The 24,610-nt window shown below is 39.4% G+C and overlaps 1 protein-coding gene across 3 annotated transcripts in view; it reads left to right on the plus strand.

Moving 5' to 3' along the window:
- Positions 1–24,610, plus strand: part of DNAH11 (dynein axonemal heavy chain 11) — a 361,390-nt gene that overhangs the window by 198,219 nt on the left and 138,561 nt on the right. For all 3 annotated transcript variants that reach the window (XM_064290057.1, XM_064290055.1, XM_064290056.1), the window contains 2 exons: positions 12,179–12,340; positions 21,437–21,670. In XM_064290057.1, coding sequence (XP_064146127.1) covers positions 12,179–12,340; positions 21,437–21,670 — 396 coding nt within the window. The remainder of the gene's footprint in view (positions 1–12,178; positions 12,341–21,436; positions 21,671–24,610) is intronic.

Here is a 24,610-nt window from a genome sequence, read left to right on the forward strand (position 1 = left end):
TCATTGTCTAGCTTTCACATGTATATGAGGCGATTGAAAATACCATGGCTTGGGTCAGGTACACCATAGTCTTCAAAGTGATATCTTTGCTTTTTAACACTTTAAAGAGGTCTTTTGCAGCAGATTTGTCCAATGCAATACATCATTTTGTTTCTTGACTGTTGTTTCCATGGGCGTTGATATGTATGTATATGTTTATATGTGTGTATATATATATTCTTGTCTGTGTATATATATATATATATATATATATATATACACACAGTATATGTATATCCTTGTCAGTTGTACATGTTGTCAGTTTTCTTCAGTTTGTTGTGATTCTGTTGACTTTGTTTATGATGACTTCTGCTTTACACTTATATGTATTAAAAATCTTTCAGACTGTTTCTTCATATCTTTTGTGTGTTAAGACTCTTTAGGCAGCATTTCTCCACTTCATGATTCTAAAAATATTACCCTGAATTTTTAAAAATTAATTATAATATTTTAATGTTTAGCCCTGCATTTTGGTAGAGTATAATATGGAATTCCTATATATTTTTGATAATCTCTCCTTTTACTGTTAATTTTAAATATCACCTATCTCATATATTAAATGCTTAAATATGTGTAGTTCTATTTTTGGACTTTCTATTAAGTTCCATTAATCTGTTTATCTATTCCTGCATTTCTTATAACTTTATGGTATGTTTTGAAATCTGGTAGGGCGCTGTCATGTTTTGAATTATGTCCCCCCCAAAAATGTGTGTATCAACTTGATTAGGCCATGATTCCCAGTATTCTTTGGTTGTCCTCCATTTTGTGATTGTAATTTTATGTTGAGAGGATTAGGGTAGGATTGTGACACCACCCTTACTCAGGTCACTTCCCTGATCCAAGGTAAAAGGAGTTTCCCTGTGATGTGGCCTGTACCACCTTTTCTCTCTCAAGAGATGAAAGGGAAGCAGAGATTTGGGGGCCTTATACCACCAAGGGTGCAGCACCAGGAACAGAGCGCATCCTTTGGAATCAGGGTCCCTGCACCTGAGAAGCTCCTCAACCAGGGTAAAATTGAGGACAAGGACCTTCCTCCAGAGAGAAAGCCTTCTCCCAGAGCCAATGCCCTGAATTTGGACTTATAACCTACTAGACTGTGAGAAAATAAATTTCTGCTTGTTAAAGCTATCCACTTGTGGTATTTCTGTTACGGCAGCACTAGATAACTAAGACAGGCACTATTCTCCTTCCTTTTCTGTATTAGGTTTTTCATACCTTTACTTTCCCAGATGAACTATGAAATAATCTTGACGTTAAAAAAAAAAACAAAACATTGAGGATGTATAGACTAATTTCAGGATGATGGATACATTTATGATGTTGAATGTTTCCATTCACTTACCTACACTATTATAACTTAATGCTTATTCCCTGATAGTGTTAATTCTTTTTCAGTATTCTCTTTTTCAAAATATCCTCTACTGTTCTTACCCAATTTCATTCCATATGAACTGTAAAATCACCTTGCCAAGTACCTCTAATTCTGTTGGGAGTTATTAGAATTGCCTAAAATTTGTTAATAGATGTTGGCAGAATTAGCACTTTTGTAATCATTAATCTCCAGGAATGTGAAAAATAAAAACACAGGTAAACATCCTTCTGGCATTCTCTGCTTTCAGCCAGGATCCATCTGACATCAGCAATGATATCCCTGGCTCCACGTCCTCTTCTGAAACCAGCCTGAATTTCTGGCAGTTCCCTGTCAATATACTGCTATAGTTGTTTTTGACTGATCTTCAGCAAAATTTTGCTTGCGTGTGATATTAATGATATTGTTCTATAATTTCAACATTTGGTTGGATCACCTTTCTTGGGAACGGGCATAGGAATAGGCATTACCTGTGTCTTATTGACTATGGAAAGGCATTCGACTGTGTGGATCATAACAAATTATGGATAACATCTCAAAGAATGGGAATTCCAGAACACTTAATTGTGCTCATGAGGAACCTTTACATAGACAAGAGGCAGTTGTTTGGACAGAACAAGGGGATACTGGTTGGTTTAAAGTCAGGAAAGGTATGCGTCAGGGTTGTATTCTTTCTCCATACCTATTCAATCTGTATGCTGAACAAATAATCTGAGAAGCTGAACTATATGAAGAAGAACGGGGCATCGGGATTGGAGGAAGACTCATTAACAACCTGCATTATGCAGATGACACAACTTGGCTTGCTGAAAGTGAAGAGGACTTGAAGCACTTAACTAATGAAGATCAAAGACCACAGCCTTCAGTATGGATTGCACCTCAACATAAAGAAAACAAAAATCCTCATAACTGGACCAATGAGCAACATCATGATCAACGGAGAAAAAATTGTTGTCAAGGATTTCATTTTACCTGAATCCACAATCAACAGCCATGGAAGCAGCAGTCAAAAAACCAAAGACACATTGCTTTGGGTAAATCTGCTGCAAAGGACCTCTTCAAAGTGTTGAAGAGCAACGATATCACCTTGAAAACTATGGTGTGCCTGACCCAAGCCATGGTATTTTCAATCACGTCATATGCATGTGAAAGCTGGACAATGAATGAGGAAGACAGAAGAAGAATTGACACCTTTGAATTGTGGTGTTGGTGAAGAATATTGAATATACCATGGACTGCCAAAAGAACGAACAAATCTGTCTTGGAAGAAGTACAACCAGAATGCTCCTTAGAAGCAAGGATAGTGAGACTGTGTCTTACATACTTTGGACATGTTGTCAGTAGGGATCAGTCCCTGGAGAAGGACATCATGCTTGTCAGAGTACAGGGTCAGTGGAAAAGAGGAAGACCCTCAACGAGGTGGATTGACACAGTGGCTGCAACAATGAGCTCAAGCATAACAACGATTGTAAGGATGGCTCGAGACCAGGCTCTGTTTCTTTCTGTTGTGCATAGGGTTGCTATGAGTCAGAACCAACTCAACAGCACCTAACAACAACTCCCCCAGGAATATGGCACATCTCTTCATTTACTCAATATGGCCTACTTTCATATAAACCTTACACATTTCTCATTAAGTTCTTGTTCTTGCTAAATTTTCTAACCGATCATTCTGGATATGTAAGAAACCTACTGGATGGATGAATGGATAGAAGTTTATTCATTTATTTATTTATTGAATGCTCATTAATTCAAAAAGATTTTGTATAGTCTTCTTTAGGGTTTGCCGAATAGACAATTATATTATCTTTGAACTTTTACCCCTCCTTTCTTAGAATCAGCTCTTTTCTGTGTTGGGAAACTCCAGTGGTGTAGTGGTTAAGACCTACAGCTGCTGACCAAAAGGTTAGCAGTTCAGATCTACCAGGCGCTCCTTGGAAACCCTGTGGAGCAGTTCTACTCTGTGCTGTAGGATCGCTATGAGTTGGAATTGATTTGACGGCTCTGGGTTTGGTTTTAGGTTGTTTTTTTCTGTGTTGTATCTTATGATGCTAGAACTTTCTGAACAACATTTAGAAGTGCCAACATTGGCCAAGATTGTCTAGTTTTTTATTTTAATGGAAAAGACTTTAGTTTTTCATCATTAAGTAGTGGATAAAATGTTGGCTTGAAGGTATGTATGCACATATATGTACATATACATATATATATATATGAGAGAGGTGTTGTTTTTTATCATATCTGTTTTTGTTTAACTCCCTTCTCACTTTTATTTTCTGCCTTCATCTTTGCCTAATCTCTCATTATAATTTTTTATAATTTTCCTTCCTTCTAGCCTCTTGAGGGTACCAGGTATGTTTTTACTCTTTTCTTCAGGTTTTAATGTTAAATTAACTTCAAATGAATTGTCTTCTTTTTAATCTTCAGGATGTTTTTTTATTTTTCCTGTTTTGCATAATGTTTTCCTCAAGCTCCATTTGACTTTTTCCTTCCTTTTCCTTCTTAGATGGAAAAGCAAACAGTTCACATCTGGGGTTTAGCAACATATAGTGTGGGTGGCTTGCTCAGGCTGAAATGGCAATATGTCTATGTATGTCAATATGATAATCTCAACAGAAATGCCTAGCAATACTCATATCCAGTCAACCTATTAATGTAGTGGCACATAGCATAAGCCAAAAGTCTTACTACCAATGTCTCAAGTTTCATGATATAGCTTTGATTTTGTATAAAAGCCTCAAATACGGACCTGTCCATTAGAACACCTGATACCTAGACACGTTACACTTGCTGATTGTAACAGTCAGGTCTCTTCATATGTACATCTGGTAGATGAGCAGAACATCTGGTATCTTTTCCTTTATTCCAGTGTCCATCTAGATGACTTATCAGTGTCATCTTTTATAACCGCTGCCTCTTATCTGACAATTGCGCTGATGAAGAACACAAAACACTCTTTAAAAAAAAAAATTTTATTGTGCTTAATGTGAAAGTTTATAAATCAAGTCAGTCTCTCACACAAAAACTTATACACACCTTGCTACATACTTCCAATTGTTCCCCCCATAATGAGACAACCCACTCCCTCCCTCCACTCTCTCTTCATGACCATTTCACCAGCTTCTAACCTCCTCTCCCCTCTCATCTCCCCTCCAGGGAGGAGATGCCAACATAGTTTCAAGTGTCCACCTGATCCAAGAAGCTAACTCCTCACCAGCATGCCTCTCTAACCCATTGTCCAGTCCAAACCATGTCTGAAGAGTTGGCTTTGGGAATGGTTCCTGTCCTGGGCCAACAGAAGGTCTGGGGGCCATGACCACTGGGGTCCTTCTAGTCTCAGACCATTAAGTCTGGTCTGTTTACAAGAATTTGGGGTCTGCATCCCACTTTTCTCCTACTCCTTCAGGGGTTCTTTGTTGTGTTCCCTGTCAGGGCAGTCATCAGTTGTAACTGGGCACCATCTAGTTCTTCTGGTCTCAGGCTGATGTAGTCTCTGGTTTATGTGGCCCTTTCTGTCTCTTGGGCTCGTAATTACCTTGTGTCCTTGGTGTTCTTCATTCTCCTTTGATCCAGGCGGGTTGAGACCAATTGATGCATCTTAGCTGGCCACTTGCTAGCCTTTAAGACGCCAGACGCCTCTCTCCAAGGTGGGATGCAGAATACAAAACACTTTTAACACCTAGCTTGCACCAGTGCTCTGTCAGTGTCTACCCCACGAAAATGTTTTGCTTGTCAGGACTCTGAATTCACAACCTCTCTGAATACAGTTATAAAGTAGGACGTTTTGTGATTTGGACATTTTGCGAACACCATATTATATATAGGCAGTCCCCAGGTTATGAACATCAGGGCTTACATACAACCCGTAGTTACAAACTAACCCCTGTAAAGCCTATTTTGTTAAAAATTCAAGGTACATACAGTTATTCATAATAACAAATGGGTGCCTGACAGCAAAATCGCTTTGTATGCAAGAGATGTAAGATAGACGTGTTTCATGCAGGCAGCTGTTGCATTCACTACGTGTGGTTATGTCCGCTACATCTCGTTCTCCAGTTGGAATTTCTTAATTTACGGGACCACAGATGCATACGCAGTCAGACACTGCCGGAATGGACGTTATGCGGTATATGACTACAGAGCTCTGCCTTTTGCCCTCTCACTTTTTCATAGTCTTTCATATAAGTGGAATGAAAAGAATTGCAGAAGGAGGTGAGGGTGTGACCTTGTACTCTGTACGAGGTTCACAGTCTTTGAGATTCCATAAAAATTAGGGCATGAATATCAATATTTTATTTTGCCCAGAATATTTTTTCTAAGCTGCCATCTATTCATTTATCCATTCATTTATTCAATGACTGTTTATTGAGTGCCTGTGATGTGCTGGGTTCTGGGGAGTTGACGCAGCTCCTGCCCACCTGGAGCTTACCTTGTTGGGAAGACAAGCTTCAATTCAGTTATCACACAAACAAATATAAAATTATAACTACATATTTATATATATATATATATATATATATATATATATAAAGAAAAAAAATTTTTTTTTTTATATATACACACACGTATATGTGTATATATATACACACGAGAAGTACGGGGCACATAAGATAACAGGAAACAGGACTGTTAATATTTCATCGAGGAAATGATTATTAGAAAGAACTACGAAGAGTGGGTAAAAGTCATTATTTTGTTAAAGAAAAAATTAACACCAGAAATGAAGGGCTTAATCCCAGAATGAAGGACGTCCATCATAAGCCAAAAACATTTCATGACATGGTTCAAAGCTGACCTGGCTTCTTATTGTTTGTAAAAAATACTGTCAGTTGTGGTTCAGGGCTGCAGACTAGCCTGGAAAGCAGTGTGTGGACAGTGCAGGCTCTGTCTTGAGCAGGGCAGCTGGGACGAGGGCTCCTCTTACCATCTTTACCTCTCAAGAATGGGTTTGCTGTTTGCTGTATGTTGGAATTCCACATACAGTTACCTTTATGAATAGATGAGTTTCATTGTTAAAAAAAAAAAAAAAAAGAATTAAAACTCCTCGATATATTACATTTTTAAAAAATCTGTAATCACCTATTTTCATACATCAGAAATCATAGGAATGATTTCATTGTGTATTATCTAAAAAGAAAATAAGTATAAAAATGTATTGAATGTGTATATGTTGTAAATGCCATTGGATTTTATAAAAAGAATAGAAATTAAGAGGTTATTAGGTGGAGGGGGATAAATACAGGGAGACTGAAACGTTCACACTGGGGAATATTTTTCTGTGCTAAACCTCCATACCTGTGAGGTTCTAGCAATAAAACTCATTTCTTATTATTCATGAAAAACACTGAGACTGCTGAGGATAAAGGCAAACATAAATTGTGGATAAAAGCTTATGATATAAATTTGTGATAGTTATTTCTATCTGAGAATAAACTATATCAACTGGAAAGAAAATACAGAATGACTATAGCAATTCAAATTTCCATTTCAAGGTGAAATGGACTGAGTCCTGTTAGTGAGCTACAAATAAATATGTGTTTATGGTAGAATCTTATCTAAAAGAAATTGAAACATGTTACAAAGCACAATGAAAAGTGGGTTATTGCAAATGAGTCATAACACCTGTGTAGGCAAAAAAAAAAAAGCAAATAGAATAGAAAATTCTATAGTATGGGTTCCAAAGGCAAGTTCCTGACATCCAAATGTTAGAGCTGCAGAAAATACATAGATGGTGATTTCAGGGTTGGCTTTTTACTTGTGAGGTTTTGCTTTTCAAAAGGAGCACAGCTGCCTGAGGCATTTTTAACTTTATTTTTGTAGCTAACTGTTCTTTCCATTTCTACCGTTAGCGACTAACTTAAGCCAATTTGGTAAACCAGTTGGGTCATTTGTAATTGTCAGCAAGACTTTATCGGGAGATGATGGTATATTCAGTGACCTCCAAAAAAAACAGAATGACTACAGAAATTCAAATTTGAGCTTGAGGGAGGTCTTCTCCCCACATCCCCCAATTGGGAGATGTGTTTCAAAGAAAGGGAGTCTCAGACTGAACTCTGCCGCACATATGTAAACCGGTTGCCGTCCACTCAGTTGCACTCATAGCAACCCCATATGTGTCAGAGTAGAACTGTGTTCCATAGGGTTTTCAAGGGCTGATTTTTCAGAAGTGGATTACCAGATCTTTCCTCCAAGATGCCTCTGGGTGGATTCAAAGCACCAACCTTTCAGTTTACAGCCCAGTGTGTTAGCCATTTACACCATCCAGGGACTCCCTGCCACACATAGGATTTATTTATTAACAAGGAGGCATACACACAAGTCTTAAAGCCTGCTTGGTAAACTTGACATAATCCCAGCTCTCTGTCCTTTAAGGAACCTAACTAGCCTTTACTTGAAAGGTTCCTTTGGGTCAGATGTGACGATATTCTCATGGTGAGATTTAGCTGGCCTTCTAATTGGAATCACTTCAAAAGATAGACTCTGTCTACACCATCACGGAAGTGGTCAAAGCCAGAATCCAACCACCAAGGGTATAGTTACCAGGATGCCTTGCTGCCAAGATTTTCCTATTTCGTTCAAGCAACAATGGAAGTATCTATACGACATTTCTGTTTTCCTCAGATATCTTGAACACTATTCATTTCACCAATGAAAACTCCTGTCTAACATCCATGATGCTAACTAACAAACCATTTGTGTTGAAGAGAGAAAAAGTTGGATAAGAGCTTCTGGCAGCTGACTCTGGAGGGAGGGGCCTTGGTTAGAATCTGTGCAATGCTAGTTTACCACCCAGGCTGTGTAGCCCCAATTGCTGTATTTCAGATATTAACCAGTATCCCCTAAGGTGTAAAATAAAATGAGTATTCAGATTTCTATCCTACTAGGCTCAAGCATTCCTTAGCCATAAAGAGAAGTGAAGTCATGCATGTTATAATGTATGGATGAACTTTGAAAACATTATGATGAGTGAAATAAGCCAGTCACAAAAGAATATTGTATGATCCCACTTACATGAAATATCTGGAAGAGGCAAGTATATGTTGTTGTTGGTTGCCACTGAATCGATTGTGACTCATGGTGACCCCATGTGTGTCTGAGAAAACTGCTCCATAGGGCTTTCAAGGCTGTGACCTTTTGGAAGCAGGCTACCAGGCCTGTCACCCAAGGGGCCTCTGGACGTGTTTGAACCGCCAACCTTTTAGCTAGTAGTCCTGCATTTAACAGTTTGCACTGCTCAGGGACTCCAGGCAATTGCATGTTATTTTTGTTTTGTGAAGTTGAGTCAGTTTCCACTCATAGGGACCCTATATGACGGAGTAGAACTGCTGCATAGGAAGGCTGTGGTCTTCATGGGAAGGAGCCCTGCTGGCACTGTGGTTAAAGTGCTTGACCGCTAACGAAAAGGTCAGTGGTTCGAACTCACTAGCAGCTCCACTGAAAAAGATAGGCAGTCTGCTTCCATAGAGATGAACAACCTTGGCAACACTATGGGGCAGTTATACTCTGTTCTGTAGGGTCATTATGAGTCAGAACGGACTCAATGGCAGTGGTTTTTTGTTTTAATATTCCTTATGGGAGCAGACCACCAGGTCTTTTCTCCCAAAGAGGGGCTGGTGGGTTCCAACCACCCACCTTCGCCTTAGCAGCTGAGCTCTTAACTGTTGCGCCATCAGGGCTTCTAGACAAGTATATAACCAAAAACTGCAAAACTTGTTGCCATCTAATTGATTTGGACTCATAGCAACCCTATAGGACAGAATAGAACTGCCCCATAGGGTTTCCAAGGCTGTAAATCTTTACAGAAGCAGATTGCCATATCTTCCTTCTGCAGAGTGACTGGTAAGTTGAAAGTGCCAACTTTTTGAAAAGCAGCTGAGCACTTAACCACTGCTCACTTAACCACCAGGGCTCATTTCTATAATTTAGTCCCATGAGACTAGTTTAAATGATAGAATTTAGATTACTTAATGATTATCTAATTTATTTAAAATTTTCTAAATTTTCCACTTACTCTGGGTGTATATAGAGACTTAGATTCTATGAATATTCCACCAACTGCAAAAAAACACTGAGTAAGTAAACGCTTCTATTAAGTATTCCCAGAGAAAATTTTAAACTGTTAGGCTGTAGCAGTGGACATCAGAATTACCTGGTGGGCCTGTTGAAAACTTGGATTGCTGGGTCCCAAGCTCAGAGTGTCTGCTTCCTCAGGTTAGGAGTGGGTCAGAGAATTTGCATTTCTAACAAACTCCCAGGGGATGCTTTGAAAACAGGTCATCTTTTTTTTTTTTTTTCTCCCTATGTGTGGAATTGTAGGTGGCATTGTGATGATCTTCATTTGCATGATTGTAAATAGTCTAATAGAAAATATCTTCAACTGTAAAGTTTTGGAAAAGAAAAAAATCTTTAAATGACCACTTCTATATAATCTTTCAATAAATAATGAGGGCATATCATTAAATTAACTCAGGAAAAGCATTTTCATGAGACTAAATAAACATAAAACCAAATGCATTGCCATGGAGTTGATTCTGACTCATGGTGACTCTATAGGACAAAGTAGTACTGCCACATAGGGTTTCCAGCGAGTGCCTGGTGGATTCGAACTGGTGACCTTTAGGTTTGCAGCTGAACTCCTTAACCACTACACCACCGGATTTCCTAATGGCTACAGTAATAATGGGCTCAAGCATAGCAATGGTTGTGAGGATGGTGCAGGATGGGGCAGTGTTTCGTTCTGTTGTACGCAGGGTCACTACAAGTCAGAACTGACTTGATGGCACCTAACAACAACAAACAAACCTACAGGAGCTCTGGTGGCACAGTGGTTAAAGTGATCAGCTCCTAACCAAAAGATTGTTGGTTTGACCCATCAGCCACTCTCTGCTTCCGTAAAGATTACAGTCTTGGAAACCGTAATGGGGCAGTTCTACTCTGTCCTATAGGGTCACAAATCCACTTGACAGCAGTGAGTTTGGGGTTTTGTTTTGTTTTAAAGAAGCATGGTTCAGTACATTGTTTTCTAGCACATCCTTAAAACCTGATATTATGTCAAAAACAAGTGTAGAAGTGATGAAAATATTTAGGCTCCCAAATAAAGGATGCTTTTTTTTTGTTCTGCCTTTGCTATGATTCTGCATAAATGACGTTTCTAAAGTTCTTAGGAATGAGAGAGAGCTTCTAAGGCAGCAGAAATATTCCAGTACAGGGAGAAGAGAAGGCTTGTAGTAGAAACCTAAGAACTGAAATATAAGTGAAAATTCTGCATTGTAACTGAGGTTTCTTAACTTAGCACATGCAATTCTAGAGCAGTTGCTCAATTTGTAAGTACAATTTTTAATATAATGGATAAATGATCCGTCAGTTTATGCATTAAAAAATGTTTTAAATCTTAGGAATTACCTATCTTGATTTGTTGGAGCCACGTGGTATATAAAATAAGCACAGTAAACACTGTTAAATGAGCTATTATATGGATTCATGTGTGGTAGAGAATTTTATGATGTAGATTTTTAAAATGGAGAAATTTAAAATTAAAAAATGTCCGTTGAAGAATGATTTCCTTAATTACCTGAACCCAAAGCGTTAGAGACTTAGAGAAAGCTGCATGGTTTGGTTTTATATCATCAAGTCAGAGTCCCTTTGTACAGCAAAAGGAAATCCAGACTCTCTCTCAGGCCTTACTTTCCCCAGTTGGCATTTCCCCAGCCCAGCGCCTATACCCACACTGACTTTGGAAAGAAGGTGGAAGAAGAAAGGACTTCTGCCTGAGCACCTATTTGGGCTCGCATATTACACACCTTATCTGATGGGCGTCGGAAGCCCAGAGAAATTCAAAAAGTATATTTAATAATGGTTAGAAATTAGTTGGGTCCAGACAGATATGCCTGACTTCTAAGACCTGCTCCCCTCACCGAGTTTCCATGACACACTCTCATAGCCAAACTCAGGCACTGCTGACAGAACAAAACCTGTGTGGAGTCTGAAGAAAGTATGGAAACATGTTCGGTTTTGAGACTTACCAGAAACTTATAAAATGTCTCATCATGAGAATGTTTATACTGAATTTTTTATTGCTTTAAAAATTTAAACGGAGAACACGAGTTGTATTTTATTTTAAATGGAAGCAGAGATAAACACCCAATATTATAAAACATCCAGGTTTTTAAGAGCTCAGGCTGCTAACCAAAAGGTCGGCAGTTCAAATCCACCAGGCGCTCCTCGGAAACACTATGGGGCAGTTCTATTCTGTCCTGTCGGGTTGCTATGAGTCGGAATCAACTTGAAGGCAATGGGTTTTTATACGGTTTTATTGAGCCTAAAGCAAAGCCAAACCTGTTGCTGTTGAGTCGATTCCAGCTCATAATGAGTTACAAATCGGAAGGAAACAGAAAATGAAACTAATTATTGGTATTACTGTATCCTGGTGATTTATTTTTAATTTTTTATTGGGTTAGTGTTACTTATGTAACAGAAAACAAAAAGCTTTCCACTATTAATGATAATCATCAAAAATGTTTATAAGAAGAGGGATAAATTTCAAGAAAAGCACCTACTACTGTTTCTATACGTTCTATGGAGCAGGCACCTTGGACAGGTTTATACTTTTATTAGCAAGTAGGTTAATATTGATTTCTACTCCACAGTGCTTTAGGATAGTTTAATGTCACAGTTGGCTGTGTTCCTTTCTTTCATTGTCTTAAGATTGCAATGTAATTCTTTGCTCACTCATAACCCTCCTGTTTCTGCCCTGCCCCCATGTCTCCACAGATTATTTTGTGTTTCTCTCCAGTTGGTCACACACTGAGAGTGAGAGCTCGGAAGTTCCCAGCCATAGTTAACTGCACGGCTATTGACTGGTTTCATGAGTGGCCACGGGAGGCTCTGGTCTCAGTCAGCAGGAGGTTCATTGAGGAAACCAAGGGAATTGAGGTATGCTGTGTCAGCCTCTGAGACACACAGACACACACACACCCGCATCCAAAAGCCCTCATTAGATAAGTAATTTCCAAAATACACCTCTTTGCAGAAAGTTGTCCTTATTTGTTTGACATAATAAAATCACCTGTGTTAGCTTACGTTCTATGGAACGTTAATGAGTGACCTTTTTCAACCAGGTTGTGATGTGCATGCATGTGTATGCGTGTGTGTCCCTGTGCATGCACACACACACACACACAAGCAGTGCACATGAGTATGTTCTCAGCAGCTGCTCAGACTCACCAGAAACCCAGGATCATTATTTCCTTGAGTCATAACAGGGCTTGCTTTAGCTTTAAGCCTACAACTGAAAACCCAAACAAAAAAGTAGCCATTCATAGCATGCAATCCATGAGCTTAACAAAGTAAGCCGATTAATTGTTATTATTCTCATTACATCACTGACAGGTGAAAAATCAGCCTCCATAAATTCAACAATCACTAAATCAAGTAATGGATCTGCTTCCTTATGTACATTATGTCCGTCGTTTGAGCAGGATGAAATTCACATCTCCTATAGGGTCGCTATGAGTCGGAATCGACTCGAAGGCAGTGAGTTTTGGTTTTGGTTTATTGTATTTTAAAATGGCTGAATGAAACAACAACAACAAAAAGGAAGAATTCAAACATTCCAGTTCAGAGGGGAAGAAAGGAATTTAAATATGAAGCTCTAAAAATTAAGTTTTATTTGTCTCTAGTGCCTTTCTGACTAGTAGTTTGGAAAGGGGGTAATTGGAAAACATTTCCTAGGGAGGTTTGTCTTCAGGTTTCACTAAATGATAAGGATGAAAAGGTGCCTGGAATAGGTCAGACATTGAACCTGGTTCTCAGAACTAAAAACAGAACAAATTATTTATTTATTTTTTTGCTTCTTCCAAAAAAAAAAAAACCCAGCTATGTAAGTAAGCACACAGGCAAGTATTCACTTGTGCCTACAAAATTTTGTAGAGAGAAACCTCTCTTTAGTTTTGTCCTGAAGTATCTATTAATCTAATTATTTAACCCTGGACTTCCAGGGAAGGGCTATCAAGCTATACTACTTCCACATGTGTATGACAGCGGCTTTAGTATATTCAAATACTTCCTCTTCTCTTCCCCTCACTCACGTTTAAAACATTTCTACAATTAGATGAAAAAACAATCTCTTCTAATTAATTGCTTTTGCCATACTCAGAACATTCTTCCTCTTAGCTGTGTCTATACTACGTTCACCCCTGACTTTGGGTGCACCAATTTAGGGCCTTAAAAAAAAAAAAAAAGTGGTTTTCTGGGTAAAGAATAAATACTCTTAATGAGTGAGTCTATTTTTTAAAAACTGTATTTCACTTTTTCCCATTAGTCACGGGCAGTGGAAAACACTTCTTATATTTAGGGAAATATATATATGTACATATATTTTTTTTTTTCTGTGAACAAATGAGTAGAGTGGTGAACACTTGCAAGAGTAATTTGTCTGAATCACTGCTTTCACCTTTGCCAGTTTTCCTGAAGAGTCATCCAGAGGAACCCAGTTTAGCGATGGTGCCACAGTCAAGCACTTGGCTGTTAACTGAAATGTTAGCGGTTAGAACCCACCTAGCGGCTCCACAGGAGAAAGACCTGGTGACCTGCTTCCAAAAGATTACAGCCTCAAAAACCCTACAGGGCAGTTCTACTCTGTCACATGGGGTCACTATGAGTCAAAAATTGACTCAACAGCACCTAACAACAACGTTAGCCAGAAAATATTTTATACTTTAATATCTGAAAAACCAGTAAATGTGACAAATAGTTGTCACATTTATTAACAGATTTCTTTAGCAACTGCTGGGTTCATTACATTCTTGGAATTATGTAGTGTATTGTCTTCTCCTAAGTATAGGAAACGTTCAAAATACCAGTTTATTAAAGGGAGGGAAATAGTCAACCTGTGCCTTTTGATTGAAAAAGTTCTGTTTTATACAGTTCATTTTATCAGGCCAGTTTGTTGAGGCAAAGAAAAAGATCAGTGCATGTTCCTTCTTCATATTACTTTTTCAAATGGGAGGAAACAAGGACCAGTAGCATTGTTTGAGTGAGTGTTTGGCACAGTATTTTCTTTTCTTTTTTTTTTTTTTGGTCTCTCTTTTTGTTGTTGTTGAAAATATACACAGCAGAACATACACCAAGTCAACAGTTTCTACATATACAATTCAGTGGCATCGATTACATTTCTTCAAGTCATGCAACCATTCTCACCCTCCTTTTCCATATTGTTCCTCCCCCATTAACATAAACTCTGCGCTGCCTAAGCTTCCTCTCTAACCTTTTGAGTTGCTGTTGTCAGTTGATCCCGAATAGATAGTTCCTTAAAAGAGCACAATGCTCAAGGCAGACATTCTTTACTAATTCGGCTAAATGGTAGTTTAGTTTAAAGAAGACTTCAGGACGTAGTTTTGGCTTCAGGTTTAAAGATTATCTCAAGGCAGTCGTTTTGAGGTAGCACTGGACTTTTAAAAAAATTCCTGTCTTTGCTACTTTAGTGAAGCCTTTCTCTTCTGGAAGCAGGCGCCTTCAGTTAACTGCTGAAGGAGCTTTGATCTGCCAGTGACCATTGACACCTACTGGAGGAGGCAGGACTTGCATGATTTTAAGACCAGAGGGCTCCTGCCAGGTACTGAACTATATCTGATGGTCTCACAATGCCTCCTATAGGATGCTGAGTGCAAGTAGGAATTTGAAAAGCACTTTACCATTTCTATCAAGCTGAATTATGCCTCGAAACAAATTAGCCAGATGATTTCATTTGAGTGCAAGGTGCTTATTTAACTTTCCCACCTTCCTAATTTGTTGCTCAGGAGCAATAATTATCATTCAGAGTGCAGTATATCCATATTCCCCTAAAAATGTGTGGTGCCTTTTCTATAGAGGTCAAAAACAGCTTTTAAATTTTTTGAATGAGCACTAATTTGATCACTTTCTTAGTTTTAATTTGCACCATTAAGACTGAAAGTTATCATCATAATTTAGGCACTTCTTAATTATTGACCTCATTTGCTGAGTGTAAGGTACTTATACAAGGTGACCCCCTTTGGCCAGGGAGAAAGGATTCATTAAAGGCAAGTGGCTTTGTGTATGTTGACATATAATTTTCAGTTAGTACACACTCCACACCCAGGGGTGTAGGCTGATTGCATCTAAATAAACATGCTGTTTTTCTGTTACCTGATATTGAACTAAATGCCAGCTGACAGAATGACCAAAACAGTTTGACACTTAAGTATCACTGGGTATTGATGTGAAGACTTTGTGTCAACACCCACCCCTTCTCACAGGAGATGGGGAAAAGGAGATGTAAGGATGCAGTGTAAGGAGGGAGAAAAGGAAAGGACCTCTGGGTGTCCTTGGGAATGGGGTTGTACATGGGAGAGATAATTGGGAGGAGACCTTACTGAGAAATGTGTGGGTTTCTGTGGAACATTCAAGAAAAAAGACAGGAAAAACTGAGGCATTGAAAGACAAGCAGTGTTTTTGCTCTTCCAGGCAAAATGAGTAATAGACATATGTGAAAGCAGGGTCTGATGAAAGGAGAAAATTATTGAATGGAAATGAAAAGATGAGCTGGAGGGAGGATTGAGGTTTGCATGGCAAGGATCTGAGCAAGATGGAGGAGCTCATTTCTTTCTGGCCTGTTGGTCAACTGACAACTTGAAATTCTCTGTCCTTTTGATGTGATGCCATTTAAGGTAATTACGTAAGCTCAGCATCAGCCTTTTCAGTAAAATGCCTTTATTCCCTACCCCACCAGCTCTTTAACCCAGAACCTGTTGCAAGGTTTGGTGGCATATCTTGCCACCATAAAATGGCATATTTTACTACCATTTTCCTAACTGATAATGAGAAATATCTACTCAAAGAGGAAAATTATTTTACTACTGTTTTTAAAGAGTTACTTCTTCAGTGGTCTGTAGGTTTCTTTTAAAATATTATACCAAGAATGTTAGTACCAGTACCGGTTGCCGTTGAGTCGATTCCAACTAATGGCAACCTGTCGTGTGTCTGAGTAGAACTTGCTCCATAGGATTTTCGATGGCTGATTTTTCAGAAGTAGATCACTAGGCCTTCCTTCCTATGTGACTCTGGGTGGACTTGAACTTGCAAACTTTAGGTTAGCAGTCAAACATGTTAACAGGTTGCTCCACCCAGGTACTCTCATGCCAAAAATGAAGGGTATTAAAACAACATTTTGTTAGTTCTAGCTTCGTTAGCAGACCTTCTATTGTTTTTATGATTTTTAGCACAGCTCTTTATTTGAAATATAAATTAGGATTATTTAATATGATTTCAAAAGTAGAAAGATAACAAGAAAGTATCTTCTTATTGGGGAAAATACCATCTTTCTAAGGAGTATTAAGTTATTTTAAAAGGCCAAGAAAAAAACAAATGAAATCAAATTTACCTTGAATTCTGCCTATATCTCAAACTGGCTTAAGCCTATATTCAAATAGGTGAGGAAGAGCCCAGATAACGATTAATATCCTTCACCGTTCTTCGGTCCTCTTTCTCCTTTACACATGCACACAAACATACTGTCCACCATAGATTTCTTGCTCTGTGCATCTTAATCAAATTTAGAATGGAATTGTAAAAAGCAGTAGAATGCTGCTTTCCAGGGTCTTTGCACCTTTGTAAACTTTAGGAATCACCTCTACCTCAAAAGAAGGGTCTAATTTTTATAGCTGTCCAAGAACCTGGGCATGCCGTTAAGCCAAAAGTTTAACAAAATCAAATGGGACCATTTTACTACCCCTATGTTCTGTGGCTTTTCTGTAGGAGCTGGCCTCAGCAGAACCAGCTACTACCATCTCTTCCTGCCTTGTTGGCTGGCTGTAAACGGGGTAGCTGGATTCCATTTTACTTCCTCATGCCCTCTGTCCTCAATTGTCCCTTTGTTTTAATGTTCTGTCAGAGAACCACTGATGATTGGAAACTCTCCTGGAAGATTGTTGCCTTATGCTGTACTTGATTGTGTCTTTTGCCACTACCTGATCTTAAAAACGAAAGACCAAAACTAAAAAGCATAAGCAACTAACATAAAATGCATTCCCCAGAGAAACAAACAAAAATAAAACCAGCATGCAGTTTAGAAATCTGCGTTAAGCGCTGCTTTTAATACTTGTTGCTGCCCTGTGTGGTGGTAATAGCCTTACTAGGATACTGCACTCCTACTACTACCATGGCCAGTAGCAGAACTGACACCCTCAGATTTGCATTACCACCTCTCATCCTCACACCGACCTTAGGAGGGACCACTGGTGTCCCTGTTGCACAGGTAAGGGGATGGAAGCCTAAGTACCTGATCAGTGAGCAGGTCACGGGCTCATCTGCAATTGGACCCAGAGCCCATTCCCTCAAATCCTTCTCTCTAATATTGCGTAAGTGTTGGACTATTTTGAAGAGGGGAAGGAAAAAGAAAAGAAAGAAGAAACACACAAAAAGGAGTGACAAAACTCTAACCATTGATTATGTGGTCAGGAAGACATACATCCCTGTATGTCTGTAACTTGTCCCATTTTATAGAACTGAAACTCAAACTTAGGTCCTAGGATTCAATCCCTGTGTCCCAGGCTGCCTCCAGAATCTTTTTCTACAACGAAATCTTAGCTCTCCCAGAAGCTTAGGCGAGATGCTAAAATGCAATATGGCTCATTTTATGCATTATTAAGTCTTCCTTATTTAATATACCAACCTTACAAACCACAAGTATCTAATTAACATATGTTGTACTTTTACCAGCTCCAAAAGGAGCTGAAAGTACAAATAATAGGCACTGTTGGAGTCCTTGAGTGGGTAGAAATGGTTAATGTACTCAGCTGCTAATAGAAAGGTTGGAATTTCAAGTCTACCCAGAGGTGACTTGAAAGAAAGGCCTGGGGATCTACTTCCAAAAAATCAGCCACTGAAAACCCTGTGGAGCACAGTTCCACTCTGACACACATGGGGTTGTCATGAGTCGGAGTCAATTCAATGACAGTTGTGCTTTTTTGTTTTTTTTAATACGGCTCAACAGTTTGAAATTATTACAAGTAAACATAGGAATAATTTATGAGAAAAATTTCAAGATGTAGGTATGTGGCATTATGTGTGACAAAAATCAACCCAAGAAAAACTTAAAAAAAAAATTTTTTTCTTTCCTCTGCCCTTCTTTGCTTTTACCCTACCCTCTTCTCTCTCTGTAATACAATCCTTCTGAAAGTCCAAATTTAAAATTACAGACCAATGTAGTCGTTGGTGATCTTTGAAATATATAAAATCCTAAATAATACTTAAATTATTTGATTTAGTGCTGGCCTCCTGGTATTGGGTTTTCATATGACTTTCTGCTGCTCTGCTCCCTCTGGAGCCCTGGTGGCACATTGGTTAAGAGCTCAGCTTCTAACCTAAAGGTCGGCAGTTCAAATTCACCAGCGGTTTCCTGGAAACCTTATGGGGCAGTTCTACTCTGTCCTATAGGGTTGCTATGAGTCAGAATCGACTTGATGGTGATGGTTTTTCCCTGTTGTCTGGCATCTTCAACAAAGTAGACCTACTGGGCACTTGCTTTTAGACACAGGTGAGCAGGGGTGCATGGTTGTGCACAGTTCTTCCGCCCAGGAACTGTCACACCAAGTAGCGGGGATTTGTTTATATTTTTGTGTTTACAGTGGTCCAATCAAGAGAGTAGAAATTAAACACGTTTTATCTTAATGTGAGAAAAAAGCAGTTCCATCTTTGCATTTGTTTATGCTTTGGGTGCAGCACTGTTTTCCAAAGCATCTTAGTGGGGAAACCTTGGATCTATCACCATTCGATACTGGCAATTTGCTTAGTTTTATTTTTGCCTTCACCATGATTGGCTGTTAAATGACTGCAAAATGGCATCAATGGGTTTTCATTAAGGGGCCAAGTCTAGTAAGAATGATGCTCTTCACTCACGACTCTAAAAGGGCTCCTGGTGAAAAATACAGCATTGCTTTGCCATCACTGCCGCAGCCCAGGAGCCGTCTCCCCAGTCCCCATTCTCCACCCGCCCCCCACCAAAGAAAACTGGAGATAAATGAATGGCAGAATAAATAATTCATGCTAATGAAATTACTGCAATTAGTAGTTCTACAATGACCCTTTTAAAAGCCACAGCTGTTAATGTCAGGAAGTGCTGTCACTACTGACCTTATCATAAGAGAAAGTGACAAATTGAGAATGCAGGGAAGACCACTCATCAAAGAGGTCTGTTCTGGAACGATTAGAGTTTTCTGAAAAACAGTGTGAATTACAACCAGCTGCTCCCTGGCTCCGCAAGTCTCCCATGCTGTGCCATTTTGTTAAGCCCGATAACAATAGTTATTTTGCCCCATTGAGACAAGTTGTCTCGGGCCACTTCCAGCTCTACCGGAAACCACTTCTTCCATCCCCGATTTACAAATGAAACTGTTGTTAAAGAGAGCTTTTCAGGGCAGCCGAGGAGCCTCCTCATAAGGATCATGACTGGGTGGAGGCCAGGTTTTTTTTTTTTTCCTCCCCCTTAAGGAGGTTGCACTTGGCTGAGAAAAGCATCCATCTATATTGCAGAAAGATATGTGTGTACTTTTTGTGCAGATTAAAACAAGACAGGACAGAAGTGAATTTCTGCCCATGTTTATTTACACTGAGGTCAGGCTCTTTTAAAAATAAAATCCCCCAGGGAAGAAAATCTATATGGAGTTTATATAACTTCCTTATAAATTTTATTTTTCTGCATCCACTGTTTGGTAGTATATACATCTCTTGGGTTGACCAGGAGCTCCTTGGAAACCCTATGGGGCAGTTCTACTCTGTCCCCTAGGGTTGCTGGGACTGAGTCTGAATGGACTCCACTGCACTGGGTTTTGTTTTGGATCAACCAGGAACAAAGACCATCCAGGATTCATATCATTCTGTTTCAATTTTACTTTAAAAAAATGTATTTCGGCTACTAGTGAGATGGATTTTTAATATGCAGAACAATCCCCTAAGTACGTATTTTAAACCCATTTGGAAATTTTTCATGATGTTGGAAAGCTAGGTTTTATAAGCCATTGCTCAGGAGTGGTTGTTTTTCACCAACAAGTATTGGCCTGTCTCTCCTCGCGCCTCTGGTTGTAATATTAATGGTGCAGGTTTGAAACGTTTAACTGCATCACCAGCCACTTGTGAGCAATTTTCTCAAAGATGTCTGTGCATTATTGACAACACATTGGTAAATTATGTGTGACTTTCCTAAGAGTTGGTGTAGCTCATTTAATTCATATTAATTGATTTTTAGGCTTCCCTTGATTAATTGAACCTGGTTCATCTTGTACAGAATGCAATAAATAATCATTAAAATGAGGGAGATGTGACTCCACAAATTAAAAAGTTAACTACTTCAGAAGTCATAGAGGACAAAATGGAAAGAATGTGTAATGGGAGTTCTTCAGTCCTCTTCAAAGGAGGGTTTTGTATTTTGTTTTTTTGTGTATGTTTTTATGAGAAATGAAACAATCATGATATTTTTCTCCAAGAAGCAGTGGCTTTTATACCCTACCTTTCCAGATTATTTTTCCGTGGATTCCCATAAAACTCAGCATATCTAAGTTTCAGCTTTTTTTTTTTTTCCAGTGATTTTGCAGGGTTTTTGGATCTGTGCAGCTAAAATTTGGTTTTGAAAGCAATACCAAAAATACTTTTCAGGGTTTTGTGCCTTGATTTCTCCATTTTCTCTTCCTCATACTTGGCAAATAAAAACCAAATTGCGACTAGCCATGCTTGTGTTATATGCTGGTTTTTGGCTTTGGTACGTGGAAGATACAAAATCTTTAGTCTGTTTGGCAAGAAGATGGTTAGTAAAGCTGAATGCTTTATTGTAATCTGTCTAATTTTCTGGATACCTTCTAAAGACAAATAATTTTCTCTAGACCTCACTGTAATTTGTTCTGACTTTTAGGGAAAAAAAAGTAGTTTATGTTCTGCTGATTTGTTTCTATTTTTTTTTTTTAATCATGTTTTCTTTTAACTTGAGAGCATTCCATATGAATTGCAATGTTTTGTTTTCAGCTGCTGGACAAAGATTCTATTAGCCTTTTTATGGCACATGTTCACACCAGTGTAAACGAAATGAGTGCCAGGTATTACCAGAATGAGAGGAGACACAACTATACCACCCCAAAGAGTTTTCTAGAACAAATATCACTGTTTAAGAGCTTATTGAAAAAGAAACAAAAAGAGGTCTCCAAGAAGAAAGAGCACTTGGTGAATGGCATCCAGAAGCTAAAAACCACAGCTTCTCAGGTATGTCCAGGTTATGTTATTTCCTTTTGAAACAGCATTTCAGTCCATTAATACAAGATTCTTAGAAGCGTTGGTGGTTCAATGGTAGAATTCTCACCTCGCATGCAGGAGACCTGGGTTTGGTTGCTGACGAGTGCACCTTATGCACTGCCACCACACATCTGTCAGTGGTAGTTTGCATGTTGCTATGATGCTGAACAGATTTCATTGGTGCTTGCAGACTAAGACGGACTAGGAAGAAAGACCTGGTGAGAATCAGCCAGTGGAAACCCTTTTAATCACAATGGTCCAGTCCACAACTGATCATGGAAATAGTACAAGACTGGGCAGTATTTCATTAAATTGTGCATGGGGTCACCATAATTGGGGTAGACTCGATGGTGGCTAACAAAAACTTATAAGATTCCTAGAAAGACCTGGCAATCTGCTGCCATAAAGATTAGAGCCTGACCGATGGGGCAGGTCTACTCTGTCATGTAGGGTAGCTATGAGTCAGAATTGACATGATGGCATCTATTAACATGAAAATGTGAAGTTTAATGATATAGAGAACACACTGCTACTGTCTTTTAAGAAACAGGTCGGCCAGTTACTCTATCAAGCTGATTTGAGAGATACCATCTCTCCTTGGGCTAACAGTGCAGGGCAGTGTGGAGAAGATGTTGAAGAAAGCAGACACAGCTGGCTCCCCTCTCTTGTCTCTGACTTCTTTGGTGCTTTGGGCTTGTTGGCAGGAATTTTGTCCCCTGAGGGTGGAACTAGGATCCATTTTGGTCTCAGATTCTCAGCCTCCAGTGAGGGCATCATTTCCTGGCTGATGACCATGGTGAGGGTTGCTATGGTTAGGGTCCCAGAGTAGAGCAGTTTTCTCAGACCACGAGGTCTATGTCCAGCCTGCTTCTTTTAGCCACCAACTCTCAGAGAAAGTGAATAGTGTTGCCTACTGCCTTGAAGGACAGTACCTCTAACCTGCAGGAGTAAATCCGGAGAGAATTAGCATAAGGTGCCACCTATTGTGTAGGTTTGTACATCTATCACCTAATTTCATTGTTAAAAACCCAACGACTTTACGAAGTGGGTGTTACTACTATAATTTATATTAGATATTTAAATTAATAGTTATATTAATTTATATGTTGGGGTTTGAACCCAGATTTTTATTACTCTGTTGCCCATATGAGTCCCTGGGTGGTTAACACACTCAGCTGCTAACCAAAAGATTGGAGGTTCGAGTTTACCCACAGGTGCTTCAGAAGAAAAGCCTGGTGGTCTACTTTCAAAAGATCAACCATCGAAATCCCTGTGGAGTACAGTTCTATCTGACACACATGGGGTTGCCATGAGTTGGAATCAACTGGAGACAACTGATTATTGCCTACATGTTGTCCATGGTGCCGTGTTGCCCCTCCCCATGACAGATAGATTAGAGAGAGAGAATATGGGGATTTGGAGAGTGACTCAGCCCTTCTCTGAGCCAGCGAGGCCCTAGAGTTAGAGTAAAAATTCACAACAGTGATCCTGTCAAGGCTAGAAATGCTGGTGGGCTTCTCAGAATATTACCCTCATATCATACTCTTACATGCTTCTCAAGGGCCAGCTTTTTCCCTCTGAGGGCTGAGTAGCCCATCAGTGCCTAGCCTATGAATAAGCCAAGGCCTGGCTGAAGGAGCATATGTTGGCACCTTTTCACCTTTTCTGGCTGTGTCCCTCTTGCATTCTGTAAGCTGAAGTACCACTTGCCTCTTTCTCCCTTAGTTTCATATACTGAGAATGGTTCTTTGATGAACCACGGTGTTCTGGGCTGACCAGCGAGTAGGTGGACCATGATTGGGAAAGAGAAACCAGAGTGAGGAGGTTTCCAGGAGAGATGGGATTGAGCAATGTAAAGAAGAGGTACTGGGAAGCCCCCAAAGAGCGTGTCTGTATTGGTGCATCTCTTCCTTCCCTTTCAATGGATGCCTTCTTTCCTCTTCTTTTTTTCTGCATCTTCTTTGTTTTATGTGTCTCCTTCTCTTTCCCTTTTTTTCTAGTGTCTCCTATTCCATCTCACTAAATCAGAACCCTTTTCCTAGTATCTTAGTTGTTAAGTGCTACTATAACAAAACTACCACAAGTGGATGGCTTTAACAAACAGAAATTTATTCTCTCACAGGCTAGGAAGCTAGAAGTCCAAATTCAGGGCACCAGCTCCAGGAGAAGGCTTTCTCTTTGTTTCAGCTCTGGGGGAAGGTACTTGTCATCAATCTTCCCCTGGGTCTAGGATCTTCTCAGCTCCGAGACCCCAGGTCCAAAAGACACGCTCTGCTCCCAGCACTTCTTTCCTGGTGGCATAAGGTCCTCTCTCCTCTCTGCTCGGTTCTCTCTTATATTTCAAAAAAGAGTGACTCAAGATACAGTCTAACCTGTAGATGGAATCCTGCCTCATTAACATAACTGCCTCTACTCCTGCCTCGTTAACATCATAGAGATTAGGATGATTTACAACACATAAGATAATCACATAAGCTCAGGAAATGGTGGACAACCACATAATACTAGGAATCATGGCCTAGCCAAGTTGACACACATTTTTGGGAGACACAATTCAGTCCATTACACCTAGTAAAGATTTTTCTAGGAGTGCTCTTGAGCTAAAAGAAGATAAGCGAAAAAGATTTGTGCCACAAACCATTTATGTTCCTTTGATCTCAAACAGAACCTTTTGACTTCACCATAGGCCATGATAGTGCTAGCACCCAAACTGGGCTGTCAAGACTTGGGTGGTAGTTCCTGGCCGAAAAAAAGAAACTGCCTCTAACACACGTAAAGAGTTCTCTTCCCAAATGACTGAGCTAAAAGCATGTGGATTAGCATCCCAGTTAAGTGCAGTGGTGGCAGCACCTCAGCCATAGGGAAAAAGAAGTGGAGAGAGTCTGTGGGTTCCTAATAATAATCTCAGTT

This window comes from Loxodonta africana, chromosome 8 (genome assembly GCF_030014295.1).
Source record: "Loxodonta africana isolate mLoxAfr1 chromosome 8, mLoxAfr1.hap2, whole genome shotgun sequence".
In the NCBI taxonomy this organism is placed as follows: domain Eukaryota; kingdom Metazoa; phylum Chordata; class Mammalia; order Proboscidea; family Elephantidae; genus Loxodonta; species Loxodonta africana.